The sequence below is a fragment of the Phocoena sinus genome, chromosome 15 (genome assembly GCF_008692025.1).
Source record: "Phocoena sinus isolate mPhoSin1 chromosome 15, mPhoSin1.pri, whole genome shotgun sequence".
Taxonomy (NCBI): domain Eukaryota; kingdom Metazoa; phylum Chordata; class Mammalia; order Artiodactyla; family Phocoenidae; genus Phocoena; species Phocoena sinus.
Genome location: NC_045777.1, coordinates 12,573,303 through 12,599,813, shown reverse-complemented (window position 1 = coordinate 12,599,813; position 26,511 = coordinate 12,573,303). Strand labels below are relative to the sequence as shown.

At 50.5% G+C, this 26,511-nt stretch overlaps 1 protein-coding gene across 6 annotated transcripts in view; it reads right to left on the bottom strand.

The window, feature by feature from the left end:
* The window catches only part of PREX1 (phosphatidylinositol-3,4,5-trisphosphate dependent Rac exchange factor 1), a 197,533-nt gene that overhangs the window by 96,942 nt on the left and 74,080 nt on the right, over positions 1 to 26,511 (bottom strand). For 4 of the 6 annotated variants that reach the window (XM_032604156.1, XM_032604157.1, XM_032604159.1 and 1 more), the window contains 3 exons: positions 18,583 to 18,654; positions 13,034 to 13,156; positions 3,547 to 3,651 (listed from right to left, as the gene is read on the bottom strand). In XM_032604156.1, coding sequence (XP_032460047.1) covers positions 3,547 to 3,651; positions 13,034 to 13,156; positions 18,583 to 18,654 — 300 coding nt within the window. Of the gene's footprint in view, positions 1 to 1,050; positions 1,176 to 3,546; positions 3,652 to 13,033; positions 13,157 to 18,582; positions 18,655 to 24,737; positions 24,742 to 26,511 lie in introns of those variants that run through there. The other 2 variants (XM_032604162.1, XM_032604160.1) reach the window with 2 other exon arrangements.

Genomic DNA, 26,511 nt, shown 5'->3' with positions numbered 1-26,511 from the left:
TGGTCTCCTTGCTCCTACCCTCACACGGCCAAGGGGAGTCGCTTAAAATGCAAATTGGTTCCCACAGTTTGCCATCCCACTCAGACTAAAACTGAATATTCTATCGAAAGTACTGCCACGCGCTCCAACCTGGACGAACGTCACAGACGTTACGTTGAGTGAAAGAAGGCAGGCACAAAAGCCTCCTGTGTGATTCCATTCGTGAAACATCCTAGAACAGGCAAACCTAACCTTTAGTGAGAGAAATCGGCATAGAGGTTATCTCTGGCTGCACAGAGGGGCATGCCTGGGAAAGGGCACAGGAAACCTTCTGGAGTGAACCTTCTGGAGTGGAGTGTTCTAAATCTTGATCTCAGGGGGCGGTTCCATGGGTGCACACATATGCGAATATTCATTATGCTGTGAGTACACTCGTCACAAGTATGCTACATGGCAATAACAAAGCTTTCTGAAACTCTCAGATTCGTCCCATTGTCTAAATGCTCCTTCATTATCTGGCCTCTTTCAATCTTCCTGACCCCATGTCCTTCTACTTTTCCTCTCATACTCTCCAATCCAGCCACCCTGGCCTTCTTGCTATTCCTCAAACACAGTAGGACCTCAGGACCTTTGCACTCGCAGGTCCTCTACCTAGAATGCTTTCCCTCCAGATACTCCTTGCCTCTCTCACTTAACTTTATCCAGGTTTCTGCTTGAATGTCACCTAAGACACTGTGTTCCCAAAGAGCCATCTAAAATAGCAGCCACCACCCAAACTTGCTCAAATCTCCTGCCATCCTTAACTCACTTTATTTCCTGCAGAGAACGAAATGCCATGAGACATACCACGGAAGTCCCCCCTACGAGAATGGCCACCCCATGAGAGCAGGGACTTTTCTTGCCTTGGTCACTGTTATATCGCCAGTACTTAGAACGATCCCTACCACTTGCTAGGTGCTCAAAACAAAGCTGTTGAATGAATAAATGAATCAAGTATCCCCATTTTATAGACAAGAAATTGAGGCACAGAAAGACAAAGTCCCCACCCCATCTCTCTGTAGTGTACAGTACCTCATGAATGGAAAGCCAGATTGTGTCTGTTCCCAATGCCTTAACATCCCATAATACACTCGAGACGGCTCTTCTGCAGGTGGCCAGAAGCTGGGAGATGCCAGCAAGGAGGGAGACAGATGGCGTGTGTGCTGGCACCCCACACCTCCTCCCCCTGCCCAATCTGGCCCAGCCCAGCTGCTGCCAGGAAAAGGGCAGCCTGGCCTACCAGGAAGACTGCAGGACAGAGAGGAAGGAAAAAAGAAGAAGTGAAGCGCTTCCTTCCCGCACCCCTGCAAACACCTCCTGGGCATCTTCCTGCCTCCCAAGACACAGCCGAGTCCAGACAGTGGGACTCAGGGAGCCCAAGCCTGGGCAGAAGGACCACCGCAGAGCGGTGCTGCCTCAAAGTCCCGGGCCAACCACAGAAACGTGGCCACGTGTGTGACCTTATACTACCTGACTTACCTTTGCTTTGTGCCCAGACTCTTACGACTATAAGTGAAAAACCAGAAGTGTAAAGATGCAGATACCAACAACAAAATGCGCCAGTCCTGAACACCTAAGATGCTTGAGACAAAGGTGGCGATCAGCTGGCCAAGCTCCCCTGCCTCAGATGCTCACTGGAAGTGGGCCAAGCAACACGAACTCACTGGTGAAGGAAACACACATTCTGAATCAAGATCCTGGAAGTATTTTCTTGGAGACTGTGCATTAGGGAGAAGTGCAATTAAGAATTGTACTAAAAAAAAAAAAAAAAAAAAAAGAATTGTACTATATAGTTTAGCTCTCTGGGCACACGGTTAAGGCTCCTCATGCCGTGGCAGTTAACTCTTCTACCTTTGTGTGCTGAATTCTGTGTGTGCCACTGGGAAATAAAACAGCATGGGGGCTCAGGGGGTGGGTGGTCTGTGACTGAATGAGCAGGGAATTTGGAGGCGAAAGAGGAAGACTGGAACCCATGAGAAGCTCGATCACTTTTCAAGTATGTACTCTCAGGAAGTCACTTAATATTTTGGAGTCGTCAAAACCACCTGCGGCAAAGGCTATGCAGTGTCCCTGAATGTATTTCTTCTTCCAAAGCGAAAGAATTTTCAGCTGGGCACAGGGCTGCCCAGAATAGAGCCTACATTTCCCAGCCTCCCTTGCAGCTAGGTGTGGCCACGTGACTAAGTTCTGGCCAATGGGATCTGAGCAGATGTGTGCAGCTTCCTACTGTGCCCTTAAAAGGGGAGGGGCAGGCCCTCCTTCCCACCCTTCCTGCATCCCACCACCTGGAGTGTGGAAGTGGTGAGAAGTCGTCTTAGACCATATCGATGAGGGCACATACTAGGGCACTGGCCCCTGACACTGGGACCCCCATACCACCCCCAGACTGCCTACTTCCACGTTCTTAACATGGGAGAGAAATAAATGTCTACCTTGTTTAGACCACTGTTACTTGGGATGTCTGTAAGGCAGACAAATGAATACCTCAACTCAAACACAACAGACAGCAGCTGGTAAAGCTCCAAGGAGGTCACAAATGAGAACCCGTTTTATACACAAGTGAATGGTGCGATTGTAGGAAAGACCATCATGGGTGTCTGTGGTTTTGCCTGACCAACATCCATTCCCAACTTACTTCCACAAGTGCAAACCAACATCCTTTAGGGATCCACCCACAGCCTTAGGGCCTGTAGTATGAATGGAGTTGACCCCGCCCTCCAGCTCGAGAAGTGACCGATCCGAGCACCAGCCAATCCCTCTGTCTACAGCAACTGGTTCACGGATATGGTCTTGAGCCAAGCTGAGCCAATGAGCATCAGACCCAGAATTTTTGTTGTTACCATTAGAAAAGAGGAGCCCTCTTTATCCTGGAGTTGCTCGGCTAGGAGAGGTATAAGCGTGGAGCCACTGGAGGCTACGTTGCCACCACATGCGGAGAGCCTGCCTGGGAATGGAGCCAAGGTGAGAAAAGCAGAACCAAGAGACACACTCCTGATGATGTCACTGGAACACCCAGATTCTGCTGTACCTGAAGCTCTCTCAGGTCTTTCCAAAGAAAGTGAACCAGTAAATCTTTTTTTTTCCTTAAGCCAATTTTAACCAGATTTTCTTTCACTTATAATTAAATAAGATGAATAATATTGAATACAATTATTAATACTATTGTTATCAGTCTTATCAGGATCATTACTTTAAACAGGAATTGGCAAATTTGGCCCTAGAGCCAATCCAGCCCTCTATGCCTATTTTTATACATAAAGTTTTATTGGAATACAGCCATGCTCATTTCTTACACATTACTTATGGCTGTTTTCATGCTACAGCAGCAAAGTAGAGTCGTGATGACAGGGCTGTATGATGCAAAAAGGCAAAAATTATTCACTATCTAGCCCTTTACAGAAAATGTTTGCGATACCTGCTGTACACAGACTGCCCTAGCTGAGGAAGGGATCAGGTACCATGGGTCTGTGTGGATTCGCAAGGCTGAGGCAGAGAGGAAGGGAGAAGCAGGGGCAATGGTTAACTCACCAAAAGGAAGGCCCGCACGGTGGGGATCTTGTTCAGCTCCACAAGCAGACGCAGGGCCTTCTCGTGGTTGCTGCAATATTCTTCATATACGCAGAACTTGTCCTTCTGCAAGACAAGGACAGAGCCTGTGGGAGACAGGTCATGGCAGGAAGGCAGACGCTCTGAGATGTATGGACAGCTGGGCCAGCAGGCCTGGGAGGAAAGGCCTACCCCACACCCTGACCCTGAGACATACCCAGCAGGCGGGATTTCACATGAAGTCGCTCCCACTTACTACAGGCCTCTCAGCCTCCACTCTTGCCCCAGTTCTGCACCCAGTAACCTCTCAGGAAGCAGCAGGGCCCAGGGTCAAGTACACAGACTCAAGCCAGGCAGCCTGGGCTTGAACCCTGGCTGTGCATTTCCAGCTGTGAACTTGGGCAAGTTACCTGACCTTGGTTTCCTCATCTGTTAAGGTGGAGTTAATTATAGGCCCTAAGTCATGGGATTGTTACTGAAATTAAATGATTTAATAGGTGAGGTTTCAGCATACAAGAAGTGCTCAATAAATGTCTTTAGAATGAACACACAAGTCAGATTGTGTCACCCCACTGCTTAAAACCCTCCAGTGGTGTTCTATTACACTAGGAATGAAATCCAACACTTTATTATACCTTTCAAGGGCCAGACAATGTGACCCTGAGTTTCTCTGATCTCATCTCACTGGCCTTCTATCTGCTCCTTGAACTTGCCAAGCCTGTTCCTACCTCAGGGCCTTTGCTCTTGCTGTTCTTTCTACCTGGAACACTTTTGCCCAAAGCCTGGCTACTCCCCAGCATTCGGGTCTCAACTCAAATGCCACCTCCTCAAATGACCCCTAGCTAAAGTGGCCACTCAGGTGTACTCTATCATCCCCCCACCCCTGTCTTCATTTTCCTTATAGCATTCTCACAATCTGGAATTATCCAGATTATTTGTTCATCATCTGTCTTTTCCCACTTGGCAGTCGGCTCCCTGAAGGCAGTGACCACATCCTCTTGTTCACTGAGGTGTCCCCAGGTCCTAGCACAATGCCTGGCACACAGTAGGCCCTCAATAAATACTTACTAAATGAATGAACTCTACACACCTACTAGGTGCAATGCCCTGTATATATGAACCAGAAGAGTCTAAATAAGACTCGGGAATTTGGGGGAACAAGTAGATCTCTGGTCACTGCCACACAGCAGTGGCACTGCTGAGGCAGGGGGATAGTTCTCTTGACCTCCAGATACCCCTGAGCCCAAAGCTGGACTCTTTCCAGCCTAGAGGTCACCCGTGAGTCACCAGGTCTGTAACCATCAGTCAGGGTTTCCGGGACTGAAAGGGACAGGAGCCGTCTTAGTTAGCAGGAAGCTCTCCACTGAGCATACTCAGTTCCCAAAGGCTCACAGAACACCTCCTTCCAACTCACCAAACCCCAAACAAGGATGTCCTGGGGAAGGCTGCAGGACAGGAAGGGCTGAAGGTGGCTGAAGGGCCTTGACCTTGGGCTGGGGGGTGGCCAGGAGACCCCAAGAAGCTAAGGAAGGAAAAGGTGGGTCTGCAAAGTAAGCAGCTCGTCTTGCTTCTGCACAAGCCCCCAGTCATCCTGCCGGTGGGTGGCTGCAGGAAAGAGGAAACCAACGAGGAGAGAGAATGGGTTTCAGAATCAGTAAGCCACCCCAACCCGGCCCAGCTCCCCCTGGGGCTCCGTGTACACCATCTGAGCAGATGCCCTGAGCAGCGAAGTGTCCACAGCCAGAGCCGACGGCCAACACGTAGTATGTACTGAGCAGTTAGGACACGCCACCCTCTGCTCTCCTGGAATGCGTGCGGGTAGACTCACTCCACCTCACAGTAACCTGACCCAGTCATCACGGTATTCAACCCATTCACACATGGGAAACCAGTGAAAGGTCATGAGCCCAGGGTCTCACACCTAGCGGAGTGGCAGAAGGAGGATCCGACCTCTCTTAACCCCCACGCTGATGTCCGGCTCGGCAGCCAAGAGCCTAGAGGCCCTGCTATTAGCACAGCTCCCAGATAAGACACCGAAGCCCCCATGGCTACAATCAGCATCAGCCTCGTAAGTGCAAGTCCAGGCTCTATAGCCAGACCACCCAGGTTCCCAGCCCGACTCCCCAGCTCGCAAGTCCAGGCTCTACAGCCAGACCACCCAGGTTCCCAGCCCGGCTCCCCAGCTCGCAAGTCCAGGCTCTACAGCCAGACCACCCAGGTTCACAGCCCGACTCCCCAGCTCGCAAGTCCAGGCTCTACAGCCAGACCACCCAGGTTCCCAGCCCGGCTCCCCAGCTCGCAAGTCCAGGCTCTACAGCCAGACCACCCAGGTTCACAGCCCGACTCCCCAGCTCGCAAGTCCTGGCTCTACAGCCAGACCACCCAGGTTCACAGCCCGACTCCCCAGCTCGCAAGTCCTGGCTCTACAGCCAGACCACCCAGGTTCACAGCCCGACTCCCCAGCTCGCAAGTCCAGGCTCTACAGCCAGACCACCCAGGTTCCCAGCCCGACTCCCCAGCTCACAAGTCCTGGCTCTACAGCCAGACCACCCAGGTTCACAGCCCGACTCCCCAGCTCGCAAGTCCAGGCTCTACAGCCAGACCACCCAGGTTCACAGCCCGACTCCCCAGCTCGCAAGTCCTGGCTCTACAGCCAGACCACCCAGGTTCACAGCCCGACTCCCCAGCTCGCAAGTCCAGGCTCTACAGCCAGACCACCCAGGTTCACAGCCCGACTCCCCAGCTCGCCAGCTCTGTGACCTTGGGCAAGGCACGTAATGTTTCAGAGCCTCTGCATTCGTGCCTATAAATTATAGACAGTCACGACCTCCCCGTCATAAGGTCGCTGTGAGGGTTATCAGGTGAATTCATAGTAAACGCGTAAAACAGTGCATAGTAAGGGCTCCTTAACCATTAGCCGCTATTGTTATTGCTGTTGTCGATGTTGCTATTATTACCATGGTTACTATTTCAGCAAATTCATCATCCCCTTGGTGAATCCATCTAGGACAGGTGGGACAGTGGATGGGTAGGTTTTGTTTTGTTTTGTTTGCGGTACGCGGGCCGGGCCTCTCACTGCTGTGGCCTCTCCCGTTGCGGAGCACAGGCTCCGGACGCGCAGGCTCATGGGCCATGGCTCACGGGCCCAGCCACTCCGCGGCACGTGGGATCCTCCCGGACCGGGGCACGAACCCGTGTCCCCTGCATTGGCAGGCGGATTCTCAACCACTGCGCCACCAGGGAAGCCCGGATGGGTAGGATTTGATGGTAAAAAAGAGACAGGCAGAGTCAGGAGGAAGGGAGCTGAGTGGACTCTTAGGTCGGGGGAAGGCCACCAGGGAAGGCACCAGGCAGATTTTGAGGACTGTGGTGGCTCTCGCCTCCTGGTATATCTGATTTCTCATTCTTGCACTGTCCACCTCCCCACAACCACACCCTGGACCATGAGCTCCATGGAGGCAGGCTTTGCAAACTGATGAGGTCACGGCTATGGCCAGTGGGGACTGAAGTCCCAGACAGAGTGCAGGCCTCATGTATATTTGATGAATGAAGCAAGAGAGCAGAGGGAGGAATTGAGTGGTGCCCGAGACCCTCACACCAGCTCCACGTTTCTTCCGGACAACCCTGGTGCACTGCAATGCAGCCTCAGCTTTTCGCTGGCCCGTGTGTTGTTTCACCCACCCAGCATCCATTCCCCCTTGTTCTGGTCACAGCCCCCACTTTTTCCCCTGGGGAATCTGCCTCCTACACTCTGACCCCACTGACTCCACTCCACTCCCAGGCACCATGCGTGAGCGTGTGACCCAGGCCAAACCAATCAAAGAGCTCCCGGTCCTGGCAGCAATGGCCATGCGACCCAAACTGGGCCAGTGAGAGCCCTTAAGGACTCAGGTTGGAACTGCTGTGAAGAGAAGCTCTCTTTGAACTTCTGTTACTAAGCTAGCTGACTGTCACCCTGAAACTGCTGAGGGTCACCTCTGCCACTACGCTAAGAATTAAGCCGAAACAGAGGAAAGCAGAGCCTAGAGATAAAGAAAAGCCAAGTTTTGAAAACATCATATGGGGTCCTGGATTCAGCTATACCTGATGTCACCACACTCTGAATATTTCATTTGTAGGAGCCAATAAAGTCCTTTTTTTTTTTTAAGCCTATTTGAGTTGTTTTTGTCACTCGCAGTGAAGACAGTACTAATATATGCACACTCTAAAAGGGGAAGAAAATGAAAAACATGGACCCAAGTCTGGTGTGATGACCGTCTCCCTGTTCATCTCCATCTGTACCATGAAGGGCTTGGACCAAGAAGCACAGCCAAATCTGTTCATTCTCACATGCCAACCCCAATCAATAAGTACTGCTGTCTGGAACACTAGTGAGAAGAATTCTGGAACCCCATGGAGAATGCTGTGATTGACTAGCAATGTCTGCCACGGATGCAGGAGAGGGGAATAAGTCATAAGATCGCCACAGGTTTGTCATTCCTCATTCCCTGAGCCCCTTCTCTGACACACTGTGTAATGTCATCCTCTCCTTCAGCCTGTGAAAAGGGCAGGGGAGAAGGCTTGAGACTTGGAGAAGTTAAGTTTAGTAAATGACAACACCCCTCTTCAAAACCATGCCGAGTTTCATCACTCCCATCTCCTTTCATTGAGCTCAACCCCAGCTGCATCGCAGGCCGAAGATGCAGCAAATGTGGAAATGCTACCCTTGACAGCTAAGAGGCCAAGCGTTCAATTTCCTCCTAGGGGCGCCCCGTGGGGCTTTGCTTGTTTGTCTTGGAGGAAATGGACAAACCATTGTGCACACACAGACTGTGGGGATGGGGGGCGTGTGGCCATGGATTTGGGCTGTGAGGGAGGAGAAGAGGACAGCTGCCAGCTGGGGACAGCTGGGGGAGAGGCTCTAGCCCCCAGAGAGAGCTCGAGGATTGTCAGAAGTGGTGGCTGCCGTCCACAGTACCCAGGGGGTGACACTAGCTCCACGGAGACCATCTGCTCCCAACCACTCATTTCACACCCACAAAGACTGAGACTTGGAGAAGGGAAGGAGCTGGCCATGTAGACCTCTCTGGTGGGGAGGGGAGTATGAGATTCAGGTCACTTTCCACAAGCTATCTTCGCCTGTCCACACAGCTGTGGGGTGAAGAGGCTAAAACCTAACACAGACCACACCAATTCTTGCTAAACCCTCCAACTCTCATAATGCAGTCCCTGCAGGACAGGGCCCCCCCATGACATCCCTGGATTCGCTCTACCACTGACTCCGCTCCAACCACTCTGGCCTCCCTGCCTTCCTCCAGTGGACCAAGCCTGCTCCATCCAGGGCCGCTGCCCTGGCTTCCTCTCCATGTGGAATATCCTTCTCCAAGATCCCCTACGTCACCACCTCACAGAAGCCTTCCCTGACCAGGATCGCCAGATAAAACACAAGACACTCAGCTGAGTGCTCATGTCAGATAAACAACAAATCGTGTTTCAGTAGAAGTATGTCCCAAACATTGTATGAGACATACTTATGCTAAAATATTATTTGTCGCTTACCTGAAATCCAAATTCATCCAAACACCCACCATTCTGGGTGTTGTTATTTGCTCAGTCTAGCAACTCTGTCCCTGACTTCCCAACTTCAGACAACCTCAAGGAGAGTCACTCCTCACATCTGCATTTTATATTCTTCACAAACCCACGTCCACGTCTGAAACGAGCTCCTCTGTCAGCTGACTAACCCTCCTCATGGAGCCTCATGGCAGCAAAAAGCAAATCTGTCTTATTTAGGGCACCATCCTCAGGGCCAAGGACAGTGCCTGGTGCATAGTAGGTGCTTAATAATGATATAAAGGGACTTTATCATGTAAGACGGTGAGAAACACAAGTCCAGGAGTCAGACGACATTGGCTCAAATCCTGGCTCCAACACTCACTGCCTGGGTAAGCTTGCGCACCGACTTACCCTCTCTGGGCCTCAGTTTCCTCATCTGTAGAGTGGGTATAATAACAGCACCCACCGTTAAAGGTTGTTGTGACGTTGTAATGAATTAATATACGTAAAGCACTCAGACCAGCACCCAGCACAAAGAGAAGGTTCACTGAGTGCTAGTTTGCAATCACCTCAGTAGTTAGTGGTTGGGTTTGGGGGTGAGGGTGTGAGGGAGTCCCCCACTGTCCACTGGCTGGGCAGCAGCGGTGAACTGGTCTGTAAGCCAGGGCCCCTCACAGGGTCTGATGTGCCCCTTCCTCTCCTGGAGAGCCTGTCCACAGAGCTCTGTTCCCAGTCACCACCTTACAACCCCGATGCTGTCTGGCTGGCCCTGGTGCCCCCTCCCTTTGGGGCTGTCGGGGGATGCTGTGGTGAGTGTGTCCTATCTGTGAGTCCCTCCGTCCTCAGTCTGAGACAGCTGCCTGGCTGGCCCGAGGCTGTCCACCCACTCCCCGGGACAGCCCATGTCCAATGGGGGTGCAAAGGCCCCGCCACCTCATGGCAATTCAGGACGACCTGAAGGAAGAGGCACGCCAGCTCCAGAGCTCCCCCAACCCCAGGTGGGGTCAGGCCAGGTGGAGACTGTGCAACCTTCTTCAGCTGCTTCCAACAGGCCACCTGTACGCAGGCCTCCAGCTCCTGGAAACCAGCCTACAGCAGTGGCCGCTTTTAAAAAGAACTCAGCACCGTCTGCCATGAGCCTGGGGGGAGCGGGGTGATGATTGCAAATGTTAAATGAAAAACATGACTTTAAATTAAAAACACTGAATCATACGTGGAGAAAGCTGACTCCTTTTTCAGCTGTTCCAATTACCTCAAGGAAGGGTCTCAGCAAGGTGTGCTGTGACACCAAAGCCAGTCTGACACCATTCATCTTCCTTTTGATCAAACCCAGCGCAGGTCTCAGGCTCAGAGACTCAGGTGGGCAAGAGTTTCTAGACGGAATGCTGTAACACAGCTTGGTTTCTATTGCATTTATTTTTAATAGCAAGAGACACTCATTTTCCACGTCCAATAATGATGCAAATTACCCTTTTAAATAAGTTTTTTTGACTCCCCACAAAGGCCTGAACATCCACCGTAGGCACATGAGGATTCTGAGGGTAGGCACTGCCCTCACAGATGTCCAGTTTGATGAGGCTACATGAGGAGGGTTCCGGGCAGCGCAGCAGAGGGTATGGAAAAGAGGCTGCCTCCTGGGCTCTAAAATCCCCACCTTCCTTCCTCCAGCCGTCCCCTGCATCTCTGAGCAAATTAGCCCAAGTAGGGACTCAGGAGCCGGAGACCCTCACTGGCCAGTGCGCTAAACCTGCTTACCACACCTCTGCGGCTCAGGCAGAGAAGTCGGGGGACACATGGGGCCTGGAGTTATCGGCAAGCTGGAAAATGCACCCTGAGGACCCCTCCCCCACTTCGTCTAAAGTATGGACTGTTCCACTTTCAGCTCAGATGTCATCATGTCACGGGCGTCCCCAACTATGCCACCACCTCCCAAAAGCCTTCCTTGGTGCCCCAGCTGGAATAACACCCATTGCTGACACTCATGCAGCACCAGCTTGGAGCCAGGCCAGATCTCACTGCTTTACTCGAATTAACTCATTTCATCCTCATGACAGCACCATACAGCAGGTACTATCATTACTCCCATTTTACAGAGTTGGAGACTGAGGCCTGGAGAGGTGAAGTCACTTGCCCAAGGTCACTCAGCTTTTCAGTGATAGAACAGAGAATGGAACCTAAGCAGCCTGGCTCCAGAGAAATAGGGCCTCACTCCTTCCTCTGAACCCAAAGGGAAGACTGTCCCTCCCATCTTTTCTATTTTCCTATTCAAGATACTTGTCCTGGGGAATTCCCTGGCGGTCCAGTGGTTAGGACTCGGTGCTTTCACTGCTAGGGCCTGGGTTCAATCCTTGGTTGGGAAACTAAGATCCTGCCAGCCCCGCGGCTCGGGAAGAGAAAAAAAAACAAGATGTGTCCTTAACCAGTACTGCCACTAGCCCCTCTCACCACATGCACGGCTACCACCCTGGCCGATGGGCACCATCATCTCAGACGTGCAGTGACCTCTTCCTGGTCTCCCCGCTTCCCCAGCAGCAGCCCTTTAAATGCAAAGCAGATCACATCCCTGCCCTGCACCACGCCCTCCATTAGTGCCCATCTCACCCGTCTGCTCTCACATTCATCCTATTTCAAACGCTGAGGAACGGTGGCCACGTGAAGAGCTAATAGCCAACATTTAGTGAGCACTTACTGTGGGCCAGGAGCTGTTCGGAGCCCTCTCCTTCCTTGTATTAGCTCACTCGATCCTCAAGGACATCAAGGGTCAGGTCTAGTTTTTTACCCATTTTACAGGTGAGGACACTGAGGCACAGACAAGTTAAAACAACTTGCCAAGGATGACACAGCCCACGAGCAGCCCAGCTCTGCCATGCTAATCTCAGACCACACAGATGTGATTCCCTGGAGAAGGGAGTTAGTAACGATGACAATGACAACGAAAGTAAGCACCGACATGGACCGAGTGCTTGCCCCAGGCCAAGGTCTCTCATCTCAGCACCGCTGACACTTGAGGTCGGATAATCCTCTGCTGTGGGGACCTGCACATTATGGGCTATCTGGTGGCATCGCTGGCCTCCACGCACTAGAAGCCAGTAGCATGGCCCCCTCCCCAAGCTGTGGCAACCAAAAATGTCTCCAGATGTGGCCAAATGTCCCCTGGGGGCAAAATAACCCCCTGGTTGAGAACTGCTGCTCTCGGCTACACACTTTGTTGCTTTACCTCTTTGAGTCCTTCCATCAACCCAAGGAGGCACCATTATCCCTACTGCTCCATCTGAGGAGGAAACTGAGGCTCAGAGAGGACTGGAATCTGGCCCAGGCCTCATGCCCGTGAGGCCAGTGCGGGTTTCCTCCCAGTGGGGAGGGTCCCACGCAGCACAGGTAGAGAAAAGCAGTTGCCTCCTGTGGGCTAGGCTGCCCCGCTTCCTCCAGCTGTCCCCTCACAATTCTAAGTGACTTGGGAAGAGAGTGGCTATTACAACAAGGATCAGTCTCCCTGTCCAGCAGTCCAAGGGGGCACCCAAGGGTCAGACACCCTCGGTGGCCAGTGGGTGGCCAGACTGGGACTCAAATGCAGGTGTGTCTGACCCCAGTCCACCCTCTTGGTCAGGCTGCAGCAGAGGGGCCCCGCCAGGCCAGGCCAGGAGGAGCCCCAGGACGCAGTCATTCAGCAAAGAGCTCTGAGGAAAAGGGGACCACACTCTACATAACATTAAAGGGAGGGAGAGCCAACTAAAAAGAGCCCCAGTCTGCTGGGTCCAACCCTCTGCCCATTGTTCCCGGGGTGGAGGCTGGACCCACCTGCCCACCTGCCTCTCCCCCTCCCAGATAGACCTGCAGACGAAGCTAGCCAAGGGTGGATGGAATGGGGAGCCGGGGGAGAAGCCCACTCCCCAAAAGCTGCAGGCTCTGGTAGGGGCTGGGGCATCGTACTCACGAATTTTAAGAAAACATTCCCAAGTTCATGCTGAGACTGAGGCTCCGGATGTAAACAAAACTCCAAGGCAGCCAGGAAATCCTTATGAACTTCCAGGATGTCTTCAATGTTTGAGAACAGGATCTGCGAGGGAAAAATGAGGCCCAAGGAGAACATTAATCGAGGCGTAGAGGAGACCAAAATGAAGCATAAAAAAAAAAAAAAATACATAGGGACTTCCCTCGTGGTCCAGTGGTGAAGAATCCACCTTGCAATGCAGGGGACGTGGGTTTGATCCCTGGTCAGGGAACTAAGATCCCACATGCCGCAGGGCAACTAAGCCCATGTGCCACAGCTACTGAGCTCTCACACCTCTATTAGAGAGTCTGCGTGCCGCAAACTACAGAGCCCACGCGCTCTGGAACTCGCGTGCCACGGCTACAGAGCCCACCCGCCCAGCCTGCACGCCACAACTAGAGAGAAGCCCACGCACCACAACAAAAGATCCCGTATGCCTCAACAAAGATCCCACGTGCCGTAACCAGGACCGGACACAGCCAAAAATAAATTAAATAAATAATAAATCTTTAAAAAAAAATACATAATCCCCCGGTGCAGGCGAGGAGGGTATAGGAAAACGGGCAGTCTCATATACGCTGGAGCTAACAGAAATCATGATACTAACAAAAATACTGCCAACATTTACTAAACAGGATTAATGCCTAATCCTGTACCAACTTTATATGCACTTATGGCATCTAATCCTCACTATAACTCCACGAGGCAAGAGCTATTATCATCCCCAATTCACAGAGGAAGAACCGACGCTCAGAGAAGAGGATTAACATTCCCAAGGTCCCGTGGGCCAGTGAAGCAGCGGAACTGAACTTCACACTCAGCCTGCAGAGGAATATATACCAAGACATCCATCACAATCTTCATCACGGCCAGACACACCTGGTATGTCCAACCATAGGACTGATTTCTTTTTTTATTGGAGTATAATTGCTTTCCAAGGTTGTGTTACTTTCTGCCGTACAGCGAAGTGAATCAGCCACATGCATACACGTAGGACTGATTTTTAAAAACGACGAGGGTACTTCCAGGCACCTATTAAAATGACCTGATAGCAGAAAATACAATAGGGAAGGATGCTCCAAATGTGCCATTTAAACTCTCACAAACAATATATGAGTGCCTGCTTCCCCACAGGAACCTATAAAGTTTGAAATGCACAATCTGACCCACAACTGTACATTTCAGAATTTAACCTTTTGACCAGTCATTTCCAACCAGGGCTAGTTTTGCCTCCCAGGGGACATCTGCCAATGTTTGGGGACATTTTCAGTTGTCACAAACTGGGGAGAAGGATCCTACCTCGTCTCATAGGTAGAGGCCAGCGATGCCACTACACGTCCTATAATACACAGGACAGCCCCCATGGCAAAGAATCGTCCAGCCCAACTTGTTCATTGCACCCAGGTTGAGCACTGGGTGGATGGCCAAGACCATATACTGCAGCCTTATGTGCACTAGTAAAAGATTAGACAAAAGCCAAATATCCATTAATGGGGACTCGTCAAACAGTTAAATAAAGGGGATTGGCTATATTTAAATACATGCCATATTCTGAAATACTTTGAGCCTGTGACAAGAATCTGCAGGTCTGTAGAAATGGATCTGGAGCCCTGGAATGATCCTTGATATATACTGCGGGGGGAGGGGGGGAATCATGGTGCCACATGCGATTCCAATATGGCTCCATTTGTGTAAAATAACACACGCAAAGGCCATGCCTATGTTGGCAGAAGCAGAGACCCCCCTGGACAATAACACAAGCTGCTAACCGTCAGGGCCTCTAAGAAGAAGAACTAGGGGAGATTTTCACTGACTTAAGGCCCTTTGAACTGCATGAATTACTTTTTCTGTTTTGTTTTTTTTTTAAATAGGTGCATTTTTTCTTTTTAATTTGGCCACACGCTGTGGCTTGCAGAATCTCAGTTCCCCAACCAGGGATCAAACCCAGGCCCTGGCAGTGAAAGCGCCGATTCCTAACTACTGGACCACCAGGGAATTCCCTAAACAGGTGCATTTTAAATTTAATTTTGAAGAAGGCATTCACAGGGTTCAAAAATCAAAACAGGAAACTAAATATGGTACAGAGTCCCTCTCCCACCCAACCCCCACTCACCACCCACAGCAGCTGGCAGCCAGGGGTCACCAGTGTCGCTAGGGCTATGGTTCCCTCTAGGGTTTCTCATCATTCATTCATTCAGCAAGTACTAACTGAGCCGCTACTGTGTGCCAGGCCCTGGGGACACAACAGGGAAAAACGACGTGCCTGCCTCCATGGAGGGGACATTCTACTGGAAGGGGACAGACAACCAACAAATAACTATAGTTTTCTAGGTGAAAAGAAGCACTAAAGACAAACATAAAACAGGAAGGGAGTCCCAGGGTGGAGCAGGAGGAAGAATTTGGACATTTAAACACGGAGGCCAAAAAGGTAAGGCCAGACGCTACCAAACTCTTAGAGGAAAACATAGGCAGAACGCTCTATGACATAAATCACAGCAAGATCCTTTTTGACCCACCTCCTAGAGAAATGGAAATAAAAACAAAAATAAACAAATGGGACCTAATGAAACTTAAAAGCTTTTGCACAGCAAAGGAAACCATAAACAAGAAAAAAAGACATTTCTCCCTCAGAATGGGAGAAAATATTTGCAAACGAAGCAACTGACAAAGGATTAATCTCCAAAATATACAAGCAGCTCATGCAGCTCAATATCAAAAAAACAAACAACCCAATCCAAAAATGGGCAGAAGACCTAAATAGACATTTCTCCAAAGAAGATATACAGGTTGCCAACAAACACATGAAAGGATGCTCAACATCACTAATCATTAGAGAAATGCATATCAAAACCACAATGAGTTATCACCTCACACTGGTCAGATTGGCCATCATCAAAAAATCTACAAACAATAAATGCTGGAGAGGGTGTGGAGAAAAGGGAACCCTCTTGCACTGTTGGTGAGAATGCAAACTGATACAGCCACTATGGAGAACAGTATGGAGGTTCCTTAAAAAACTACAAATAGAACTACCATACGACCCAGCAATCCCACTACTGGGCATATACCCTGAGAAAACCATAATTCAAAAAGAGTCATGTACCACAATGTTCACTGCAGCTCTATTTACAATAGCCAGGACATGGAAGCAACCTAAGTGTCCATCAACAGATGAATGGATAAAGAAGATGTGGCACATACATACAATGGAATATTACTCAGACATAAAAAGAAATGAAACTGAGTTATTTGTAGTGAGGGGGATGGACCTAGAGTCTGTCATACAGAGTGAATGAAGTAGGTCAGAAAGAGAAAAACAAATACTGTATGCTAACACATATATGTGGAAAAAATGGTTCTGATGAATCTAGGGGTAGGACAGGAATAATGACGCAGACATAGAGAATGGACTTGAGGACACGGGGAGGGGAAGGGTAAGCTGGGACAAAGTGAGAGAGTAGCACTGCCATATCTACACTACCAAATGTAAAATAGATACCTAGTGGGAAGCAGCTACATAGCACAGGGAGATCAGCTCGGTGCTCTGTGACCACCTAGAGGGGTGGGATAGGGAGGGTGGGAGGGAGATGCAAGAGGGAGGGGATATGGGGTTATATGTACATGTATAGCTGATTCACTTTTTTATAAAGCAGAAACTAACACACCCTTGTAAAGCAATTATACTCCAATAAAGATGTTATTAAAAATCAATCAATCAATCAATCAATTAACATGGAGGCCAGGGACAACCACTCTGAGAAGGTGACATTTGAGTCAAGGTCCCAAGGAATGAAGACCAACTCCATGGACCCTATGGAGGCACCAGTCTGCAGGGGGAGAGCCCTGAAAGTGAGCAGGGAAGGCCAAGGGGCAGGAGACCACTCGTCAAAGCTGCAGTCCCAGAAGGCCAGGGTACCTCTTCGTCCTCCTCAAACTCACCCTGAGGGACACTTGTCCCATGAAGTGGCTAGAAGAATCACCCACACTGTTGGGTTATTTTTCTCTCTCTTCTTCTGTCCAGCTCACATGGTTAAATCTGCTTATGTTAAAGACACATAGGATAGATCCTACTGTTATACTTACTTCAAGGAATGGCTACAGAATTTCAAAATAAATATCTGTCACCTGAGTGTATACCCCAAAGAAATTAGAGCCTGTGTCCCCCCAAAAGACATAGACAAGAACGGTCATCACAGCCAAAAACTGGAAATTGCACACATATCCATCCACGGGAGAATGAATGAGTCAACTGTGGCACAGTCATACTACAGAATACTACACAGCAATGAAAAAGAATGACTTCCAGCTACATACAACAACATGGGCAAATCTCAGAGACATAACAGTGAGCAAAAGATGCCGGGCATGACGAAAGAGCTCATTTTTATACATAGTTCAAGAACAGGCAAAGCTAATTAATGCCACTAGAAGTCAGTGGTTATCTTTGGGGTGGGGGCATGTACTGGGAGCGCACAGAGGAGCCTGCACTTAAGATTGTACCCTTTACTGTGTGTGAATTATACCTCATAAAAAAGGTAATTTTTTCAAACTGTAATAAATTATAAATTTTAATTATAATAGTTTTTAAGTTGTAATAAATAGTTTGTAATAAACAGACCTAATAAACAGTAGGTAGTCAGTAAGTATTTGCCCAAAGAATGAATGAAAAGCTTTGATCCCAGCCCTACCAGGGACCTGCCATGCACTGGCCCTGTGTAGGTCTCTTTACGTCTCTAAGCCTCAGCTTTCTTATCCAAAATACTGGACTCAGAATTGTCAATGTACAAGGTATCCTTATTAACCAGGACACACACAAGGGGATGTCCTGCTTGATCAAGCCCTTTATATGCTGTACATGCTGGCACCTCTGACCCCGACCCTGCCCCGTCTCCCCTCTCTCTGAGGACCAGGACCCTGGAGCCCCAAGGACTGGAGGTGGCTTCCCAGAGAGTGAGGCCACATTAGAAAGCCAGGCCTAGGGACCGCTGGGGCCTCCACCATGCACACAGAAGGTCTACTGACTTCCTTTCAAAACTCCCCAGAGCCACAGCCAAGACTTAGCCTGGACCCAATTACTTATCTGCCCAGCCTCGACACTCAACACCCAGTGCAGGGCAGGGGCCAGGGCTGCCAGGAGGGCAGATGGAGGTGCCAGGCTCCCAGGGGCACTCGGGAAGGGATTTTCCACTGGCTGTAAGCCAGGGTCCCTGGCATAAGGAGGCTGGAAGACAGGCTGGTTGCATTGAGCAAGGGGAAAGCCTCGAGGTGGGGAGTGGGGCCCTGAGGCTGAGTCCTCCTCACATCCCCCAAGCACTGTCTGCTTGCGGGACCCAGAGCCCTCCAGGGGCTGCAGGGAGCAAGCCACTGGGAGGCCAAAGGCAGCTGCCCGCAGGGTGGACCCGGGCACGCTCTGAGCATCACCCGGGAGGAACAGGCAGCTCCACACACAGCGGCAGGGACAGTCGGGAGAGGGGCCAGCCCCGGGTCCACACCTTGACGTTCTCCTCCGTCAGGCCTTTCTCCACCGAGTCCGCCGTGTTCTGCCGGATGCGATGCAGGAATGCCTGGAGGAGAGAAGTAGGGAGAGGTGAGCGTCCACGCCTCCAGTCCCCCGGAGGTAGCCCGAAAAAAGGGTTACCAGTTCAAACACCAACTAGGCCCTGGGAGGCACCACAATCCAGGGACGTGGGCAGGAAATAAGCAACAACCGACTCTGCCCTTCAGCCAACATGTGTTTATGGAGCATCTGCTCCACCAGGCTCTGCAGAGACCAACACAAACCCTGCCCTCATGAGCTGCACTCACCTGCTTCATCACCTGCAGGACCCTCTCAGACTACAATTCATTTTCCTTTTTTTCCTCTTGCTTAAAAACTTAACTTCTAAATAATAACCATCCACATGGCTCAAAAATCAAAAATATAAAAAGTCAAAACTATGAAAAGTCTCCCATACCACAGGCCCCATCCATCCAGTCCTTCCCATACCCCATGGGAACCACAGCTCCTAGTGGCTTATGTATCATTCCAAATAAACATACACAGGTTGATCAAAGAGTACAAAGTTCCAGTTATTGGATGAATAAGTTCTAGGGATCTAATGTACAGCATAGTGATTATGGTTAGTTATACTCTATTATATACTTAAAGTTGCACTATGGTGGTAATCATTTAGCAATATATAAATGTACTAAAGCAAGCTGTACACCTTAAACTTACACAGTGTTACATGTCAATTGTATCTCGATAAAGCTGGGGAAAAAAACACAAATATATTTATGTATATACATATACACACACACACACACACACACACACACACACACACACACACACATATATTCTTATTTTCCCCTTTTTACACACCAAGAGATAGCAGCATACACAGGATGCACTGCACCTGCTTCTTCCACTTAGAGATCCCTCCATATCATTACATGGGGAGCACCCTCATTCTCTTTTCATGGCTGCCCAGGATCCTACTGTGTGGACAGACCAGAGTCGTTCTGCCACTTTTTTCAAGGTCTTGGAACAGAGAAATCATTTCCCTCCTCTGTGATGTGACAGAACGATAAAGGCGGGGCCTGGCAGGGACTGTGGGGAACAGGCAAGCTCACATGCATCGAAGCGGGGTGGCTACTTGTCCCCGCCGAGTGCGGCCAGGTGGGAAGGCAGCAGGCCCAGTATCACCAGATGTTCCGGGTTTGGGTTTTGTTTTTTTTTCCCAAGAGAAACCAGAAATTAGGATTTTTTTTTAAAGCAAAGTCTCCCAGCTTTTAAATGGTGGCAAAAGAGCCATCTGTTTTTGTGAGGAACTAGGTTTTAGGGGTCAGGCATGAAAGTGGAGAGACCAGAGTGGAGGGGTGCAGCCCCTCCACTGATGAGCAACGACAGCGGCCTGGCACTGGTATGGGTGGGACAGAGCAGGCAGAGGACAACCACTGAGAGATCCCATGGACAGGCCGGGGAAACAGAACAGACATGGGGGTGGGGAGGAGGACATGGGAGCATCGGAGGGAGACTGAGGCCAGCCCCGCTGACAGCGAACTCTGCTGGGGGTGCCCCGACTCGAGGGCTTGTCCCCAGGTTGACCACATGGAGTCCCCTGCGAAAATGACTTCACGGTCCACTGGCCACGATGAGGCATGGTGGCCTGTCAGTCACCTTCCCTGCCATGGGTGTTTAGAGCAAAGGGGAGATCTCTGAGTTGGGGGAGGTGGAAGGGACAGCCCAGGAGGGAGGGAAGCAGGGGCAGGCCAACAGAGAGGAGGTTGCTGGATTCTTCCCCATCATGAGAAGGGACATCCATGGATGTTATGGGGAGCCGGCCACCTGCAGACTCTGCTTTCCTAGGAAGAGGTGCGCTGACACTCCACGTGGCAGGTCACAGAGAGGAAAGTCAGGGACACACAGCAAAGTGGCCCTGCCTCTCTGTCCACACTCACCGCAGCGTGTTCTCGACCAGTCCCTGCAGCCCAAGTGTATATCCCCAGCCTGGACTTAGGCGGATTTCTGACAACTCGACAACTCCACCTGGATGTCCAAGAGGCATCTCAAATTAACACATCCAAAACCTAGTTCCTGAACTTCCCTCCAAACCCACACACCACCAAGCCCTTCCCAGCCTGAGGAATGGCACCTCTGCCTTCCAAGTGCTCCAGCCAAACCCCCACCCCATGTCGTCCTCGAACCCCCTCTTTCTCTGACACTCCATTTCCATCCATCAGCAAATGCTATCAGCTTCACCTTCAACATGTATTAAACATTGGACCACTTCTCCCCACCTCCTCAGCCACCCACCTGGTCTGAGTCACCAACACCTCCTGCCTGGACTAATGCAATCACCTCATCCCTATTCCTTTCTCCACACACACAGCCAGAGGGATCCTTTTAAATATGTAAATCAGATCCTATCAGTCCATGGCTTGAAACTCTCCATGGCTACTCAATACACTTAAAAAAAAATCCACATCTTTCCACAGCTACAGGTCCCCATGACCTGTACTAGTTAATCCCTTTGAACTCATCTTCCAGCATTCCACCCTCACCCCACACCTCAATAATCTTCAGCCACATCTTCAACCCCTCTATTCCTTCCACCTGCCAGGCACATCCCTACCTCAGGACCTTTGCACATGCTGTTCTTACCTGCAAGGATATTCTCTCCCAGCTCTGTCCTGAGACAGCTTTTTCTCATTCATCAGACCTTAGCTCAAATGTCACCTCCTCCAGTTTGCCCTCCTTGTCTTCATGCACTTATCACCTTCTCATCTTGCATTAAGAGCCCATTTGTCAGATAAAAAGACTAAGATTAAGCAGTCTACACCAGTGCCTAAGGGAAAGACCAAAATAAGAAGGGAGCATGGCTGGAATGAAACATTTATCCCAATCCAACAACAGAGGCCAGGATTGGAGACTAATGATTTGGGTTTAAACTGCATTCCCCCTCCTTCGTGTGGTGTGACCTCAGGAAAGTGCATTAGCCTCTCTGAGTCTCAGTTTACTCTTGGCAAATACGTAGATCATAGTAATACTGTCGTCCTACCTTTCAGAATGTACTAGGATAAAGTGAATGGGAGCTCCATGAGGGCAGGGTCTGCTGCCCAGCTGTACCCCCAGGGCCTTGACTAGTGCCTGGAACACAGTAAACCCTCACATATCAAAGGAAGGATAAAATTTGCCTGACACAGTGCCCGACACATGGCAGGAACCTCAACTCGGGCTTCTTGGAAACCTGATGATCTTTCTCTTTAAAGGACAACGGGTAGAGGGGTCAGGAGACAGGAGTTCCTAGAGGATGTTTTAACAGGGCCTGTGATACTGCCGGGAAGTCCAGCCTCCAGCCTCCTCAGACAGGAGAGTGACAAAGGCAGCCTCACCCAGCACCACCAGGGAGAGCAGGAAGCTGGGAGCGCAGCTCGGCTGGCCTAGATCACAGCTTCCTGTCCCACTTTCTCCACAAGAGCACGGCCACCACTATTGTGCTGGGACAATGCGAGGCTCGGGCCACCCACAGAGGAGCCGCAAACAGGCTGGTGTGATGGGCATAATGGGCAGCTTGTGACCCGGAAAGAATGGGCAGGAGGGGCTCTGGGCCCAGCCCCCGTGCTGCCCACGGCACGACTGGCTTTTCCAGGCGGCGCCAATGCCCTCTGTGCAGGCAGGATGATGAAAAGGACCCTCCAGGGTGACTCCGTGTCCAAACCTTGACAGCTTTGAAACACTCGGCCAAAAGCAGCTCTCATCTTGGAAACCTCCCTTAGAGACAAGCCCGTTCTCAGGGTTTCCAGGGCTGCCTGAAACTCTCCTCCGGCCTTGGAATCTTTGCCCATGCCGTGTCCATGCCGCACCCCTGCCTGGGCTGCTTCCCTGCATCTGGCCAAGTCCGCCTCTTCTCTTTATGATGATGATGAAACACGTCAAGGAGCCAGAAAAGGACAGAGGAAAATTTAACAAACACCCACAAACGCATCGCTACCCAGTTTCAGCAAATCTTATTAGCATCATGTCAAATTTGCTTTAAACTATTTTCAAAAAGAAATTCATCAAGTCTGGAGGAGGTGCAGACAGGGAAGGGCCACGAGGAAGCCCTCAGGGCGGGGGCTGGAAACATTCTACTTCTTGATCTGAGTGGCGGTTACACAGGCAAATGCATATGCAAAGCCTAATCAGTGTGCACCTGAGATCCGTGCACTTTACCCAGGTACCTTGTAAATATTAAACCTCAGTGGAGACACAGGAAGAAAGGCGGCACTACAGAGAGAGGTGAGCTACCTGTGCACCTGCCCACCCTGCAAGGCACCCACTGCCCTGGATATGTGGTCCTCACGCCCACACATGCCTTCGACCGCTTACCAGGCACGTGTGAACTGACGAGCAATGAAGAACACCGTTCTGCGTGCTTATGACATTTTTATAAATGACGTCCTTTCAGCAACTTCCTTTTCTCACTCAACATCACATCTTCCACCTTTACCCACATCAATACGTGCACTTGGCAATGCCTGCCGCCCAAACCCCACCCACCTCCATTGGTTCTTAGCCCTGGGGTGCGCCCCAGCACCACTTCAGCCACCAGCACCCGCGTCTCTTCGCGTGAGGACCCTCTCTCATATGCAGAGCAGGCTGCAAAGACAGACGAGGACTGAGGCACGTGAGGGCCTGCTTCCCCGAGGGCCCCAGGGGCCCGCACTGGTCACCTGCTTGATGACACACCTTTCTCAGCTGCCCTCCCTTCCCTGCCTCACTCCCCGACTCTGCTATTGGTGCTTCCTGGGGCGAACTCCCAAAGAAACTGCTCGCCCTTGAATCAGTCTCAGGCTCTGTTTCCGGGGAGCCCCACACTAAGACCTCAAGTTGTCCATTTCATTGCTGAGCAGATGGAAGGAACCACTATCAGGCTGCAGATGTTTAAGTTGTTTCAAATGTTCTCTCTATAAACGATGCTATGATGAAGAGGCCCACTGGGGCTCAGGTGCTCAAGATCCTCTAGGCGCACCTACATCTCCTGAGCACAGGTGTGCAAGTTCCTCCAAGTGCACACCTAGGTATGGAATGGTTGGCCGTAGATTAGAGACATGTTCAACTTGACTAGTTAACGACAAATGACTCTCCAACGTGAATGTACCAACCTACACTCCGACCAGCTGCTGACGAGAGTTCGCACCATTCCATACCCAGAACAAGACCCACATGCTCTCATTCGTTCATGCAACAAACATTTGCTGAGACCAGCGAAGTCCCGACATGAGTTCATTGCAACCCCCATGATCAGCTTTCAGGGTAGCTATTTTGGTCCCATTCTATAGATTAGAAAAACTGAGGCTCGTAAGTGAAGTAACCTAACAGAAGTCACGCAGCCAGAAACCAAGAGAGCCGAATCTGAGCCCAGGACTGTCTGGTTCCTGCTTGCTGCTTGGGAGGAGGGGACCAGAGAGGCTGCTCATAGAGCTCCTAACCCAAGTGCCTTCACGGTCCCCAGAGCTCTGAGCTGAACAGGAAGACACAGCATAATTGATTAGTGATGTCTGCCACGGCCATGGGAAGGAGAAGAGTAGCAGAGTTGTGCGTTTGCCATGTCCAGCGAGCTCCAACTTGACTGAGAAACCCAGAGGGTGAGAGACACAGGTCTGAGTTCAAACAAAAAGTTGGTGATAAGCCACAGTTCAGAACCAGGTCTCCTGACGCCAGGCCAGCCTTGTCCCTACCCCCCTTTGCCTTAGAGCAGTGGTCCTTGACCAGGGGGGCTGATTTTATCCCCCAGAAGAGATGTGACAATGTCTGAAGACATTTTTAGTTGTCACAATTGGGGATGTGGGTGCTGCTGGCGTCTCAAGGGCAGAGGACAAGGATACTGCTAAATATCCTACAATGCCCAGGACGGCCTCCACGAAGATATATCTGGCCCCAAACGTCAATAGTGCCAATGCAGAGAAACCCTTGCCTTAGAAGTGGCTCTTACTAAAACCTAGGAAACAATCCACTCCCTTCTATAGCCGACAAGATCCTGTAAGATAAGGGCCCTTCCCACCCCACTCGGGCTTACTCTTTCAGGTGCAGCTGTGCTGGCTCCTTTTTGTTTCCTGAGCACACTGACCCTGTCCTCCCGCCCAGGCCTTTGCCGTTGCAGCTCTCTGCCTATAAAGCCACCGCTGCAAGATGTTCAACTGGCAGGGGAGCCCCCTCGTCAAGGATGTCTCCCTCTCGGACTCCGTATAAAGGAGGGTCTCGCCTCACTCCTCACAGCCATCTGAACCCTGTTACCCTTCACAGAATTCATCACTGTTGGCAGTGCTCTTAACAACTAAGTTTTGTATATATCTGATTGTTCGGTAACATCTTCCCCAGAGAGTGTCCACCCTCTCACAGTGGAAGACGGTTTCGTTCACTGCTGTCCCCTTGCATCCAGAACACTGTCTGACACATAGTAGGTGCTCAAGAAACATGTGGAGGAAAGGTGGGAGAGAGGGAGAAAAACTGAGGAAGGAGCCCCAGAATAGGATCCAGAAGTAACAGGTACAGAATTGAAAAGTATATTAATAATAATAACAGATTTTTTAGCAATTATTATCATACCTTACACCTTTGGACCTTATTATGTGACAGGTGCTACTCTAAGTGTTTTACTCCTCAAACAATCCTAGGAGGTAGGTACTATTATTACTGTGTCCATTTTACAGAGGAGGGAACTGAAGCCCAGTGCAGTGAAGAGATTACCCAAAGCCACACAGCTAGTAGGTAGCAGAGCTGGGCCTCAAACCCAGGCAGTCTGGCCTGAGGATGAGTCTCCAATCCATTTCCAACATGCATCCGCAGTAAGTAACTGTACCCAACAAACCACATAAACACAAGACAGGTAGCAGCTGCCCTTTGGGGTGCCCCTGGGGAGGCTCCATCTGTCTGGAACCTGTAGCCACAGCCTTGGGAGGATAATTCTCTCCCTGGAGATAAAAAGGAGGGAAAGAGGCCTCGAAGGTACTCTCTGAGACGGATGCCAGCAACCTGATCGCTGAGAGGAGAGGGCCCGCCTGCCCCCAAGGACACCCCCGCCTCGGCTGGGGTGACCTCATCAGACATATGGCGAAACCTGAGAGGGCCAGGGGAATGGCTAGAAGTAGGGGAGGTGGGGGCAGGGCAGCCCCCAGACCATAACAAGGACAGAGGAAAGGGGGTGCCCTGAAGACCCCAAACCCCTATGTGATCTGGGTGGCCCAGGGTCCAGGGAAGCAGAGTGTCATAGCACAGCCTTGAATCGAAGTAATAATAATAAAGTAACAATAACAACAGCAGAAGGGGCTTTTTGAGAGCCCGCACTAAGCAGCCACACACAGGCCGGAGTTCGGGAAGACCCCCAAATGCGCAGCGACTCCTACAAAGCCCAAGTGCTATGCTCCGTCCACTTAAGTTCTGAGCATTTATCCTACAGGAAAAACTAAATCTCACGTGTGGCATCAAGATTTAACTTTAGGGCTTCCCTGGTGGCGCAGTGGTTGGGGGTCCGCCTGCCGATTCAGGGGACGTGGGTTCGTGCCCCGGTCCGGGAAGATCCCACATGCCGCGGAGCGGCTGGGCCCGTGAGCCATGGCCGCTGAGCCTGCGAGTCCGGAGCCTGTGCTCCGCGATGGGAGAGGCCACAACAGTGAGGGGCCCGCGTACCGCAAAAAAAACAAAAAAACAAAAAAAGATTTAACTTTAGTATCTGATTTAAAATTCTAATACTTGGGGTTGAGTTATGGTCCATCTTGACAAAAGGACATCGTGCTAAAAGTGGTTTGCAGAAATCCATATAATGATACAAAAAAAGACTGTTAATGTATCTCTAGGGGGGAAAAAGCCAAGTTACAGAAGAGCACATAAAATATAGTCTCATTTTTGGTTAAATAAATTATTTCTACGTAAGCATAGAAAAAAGAAGTATGGAATG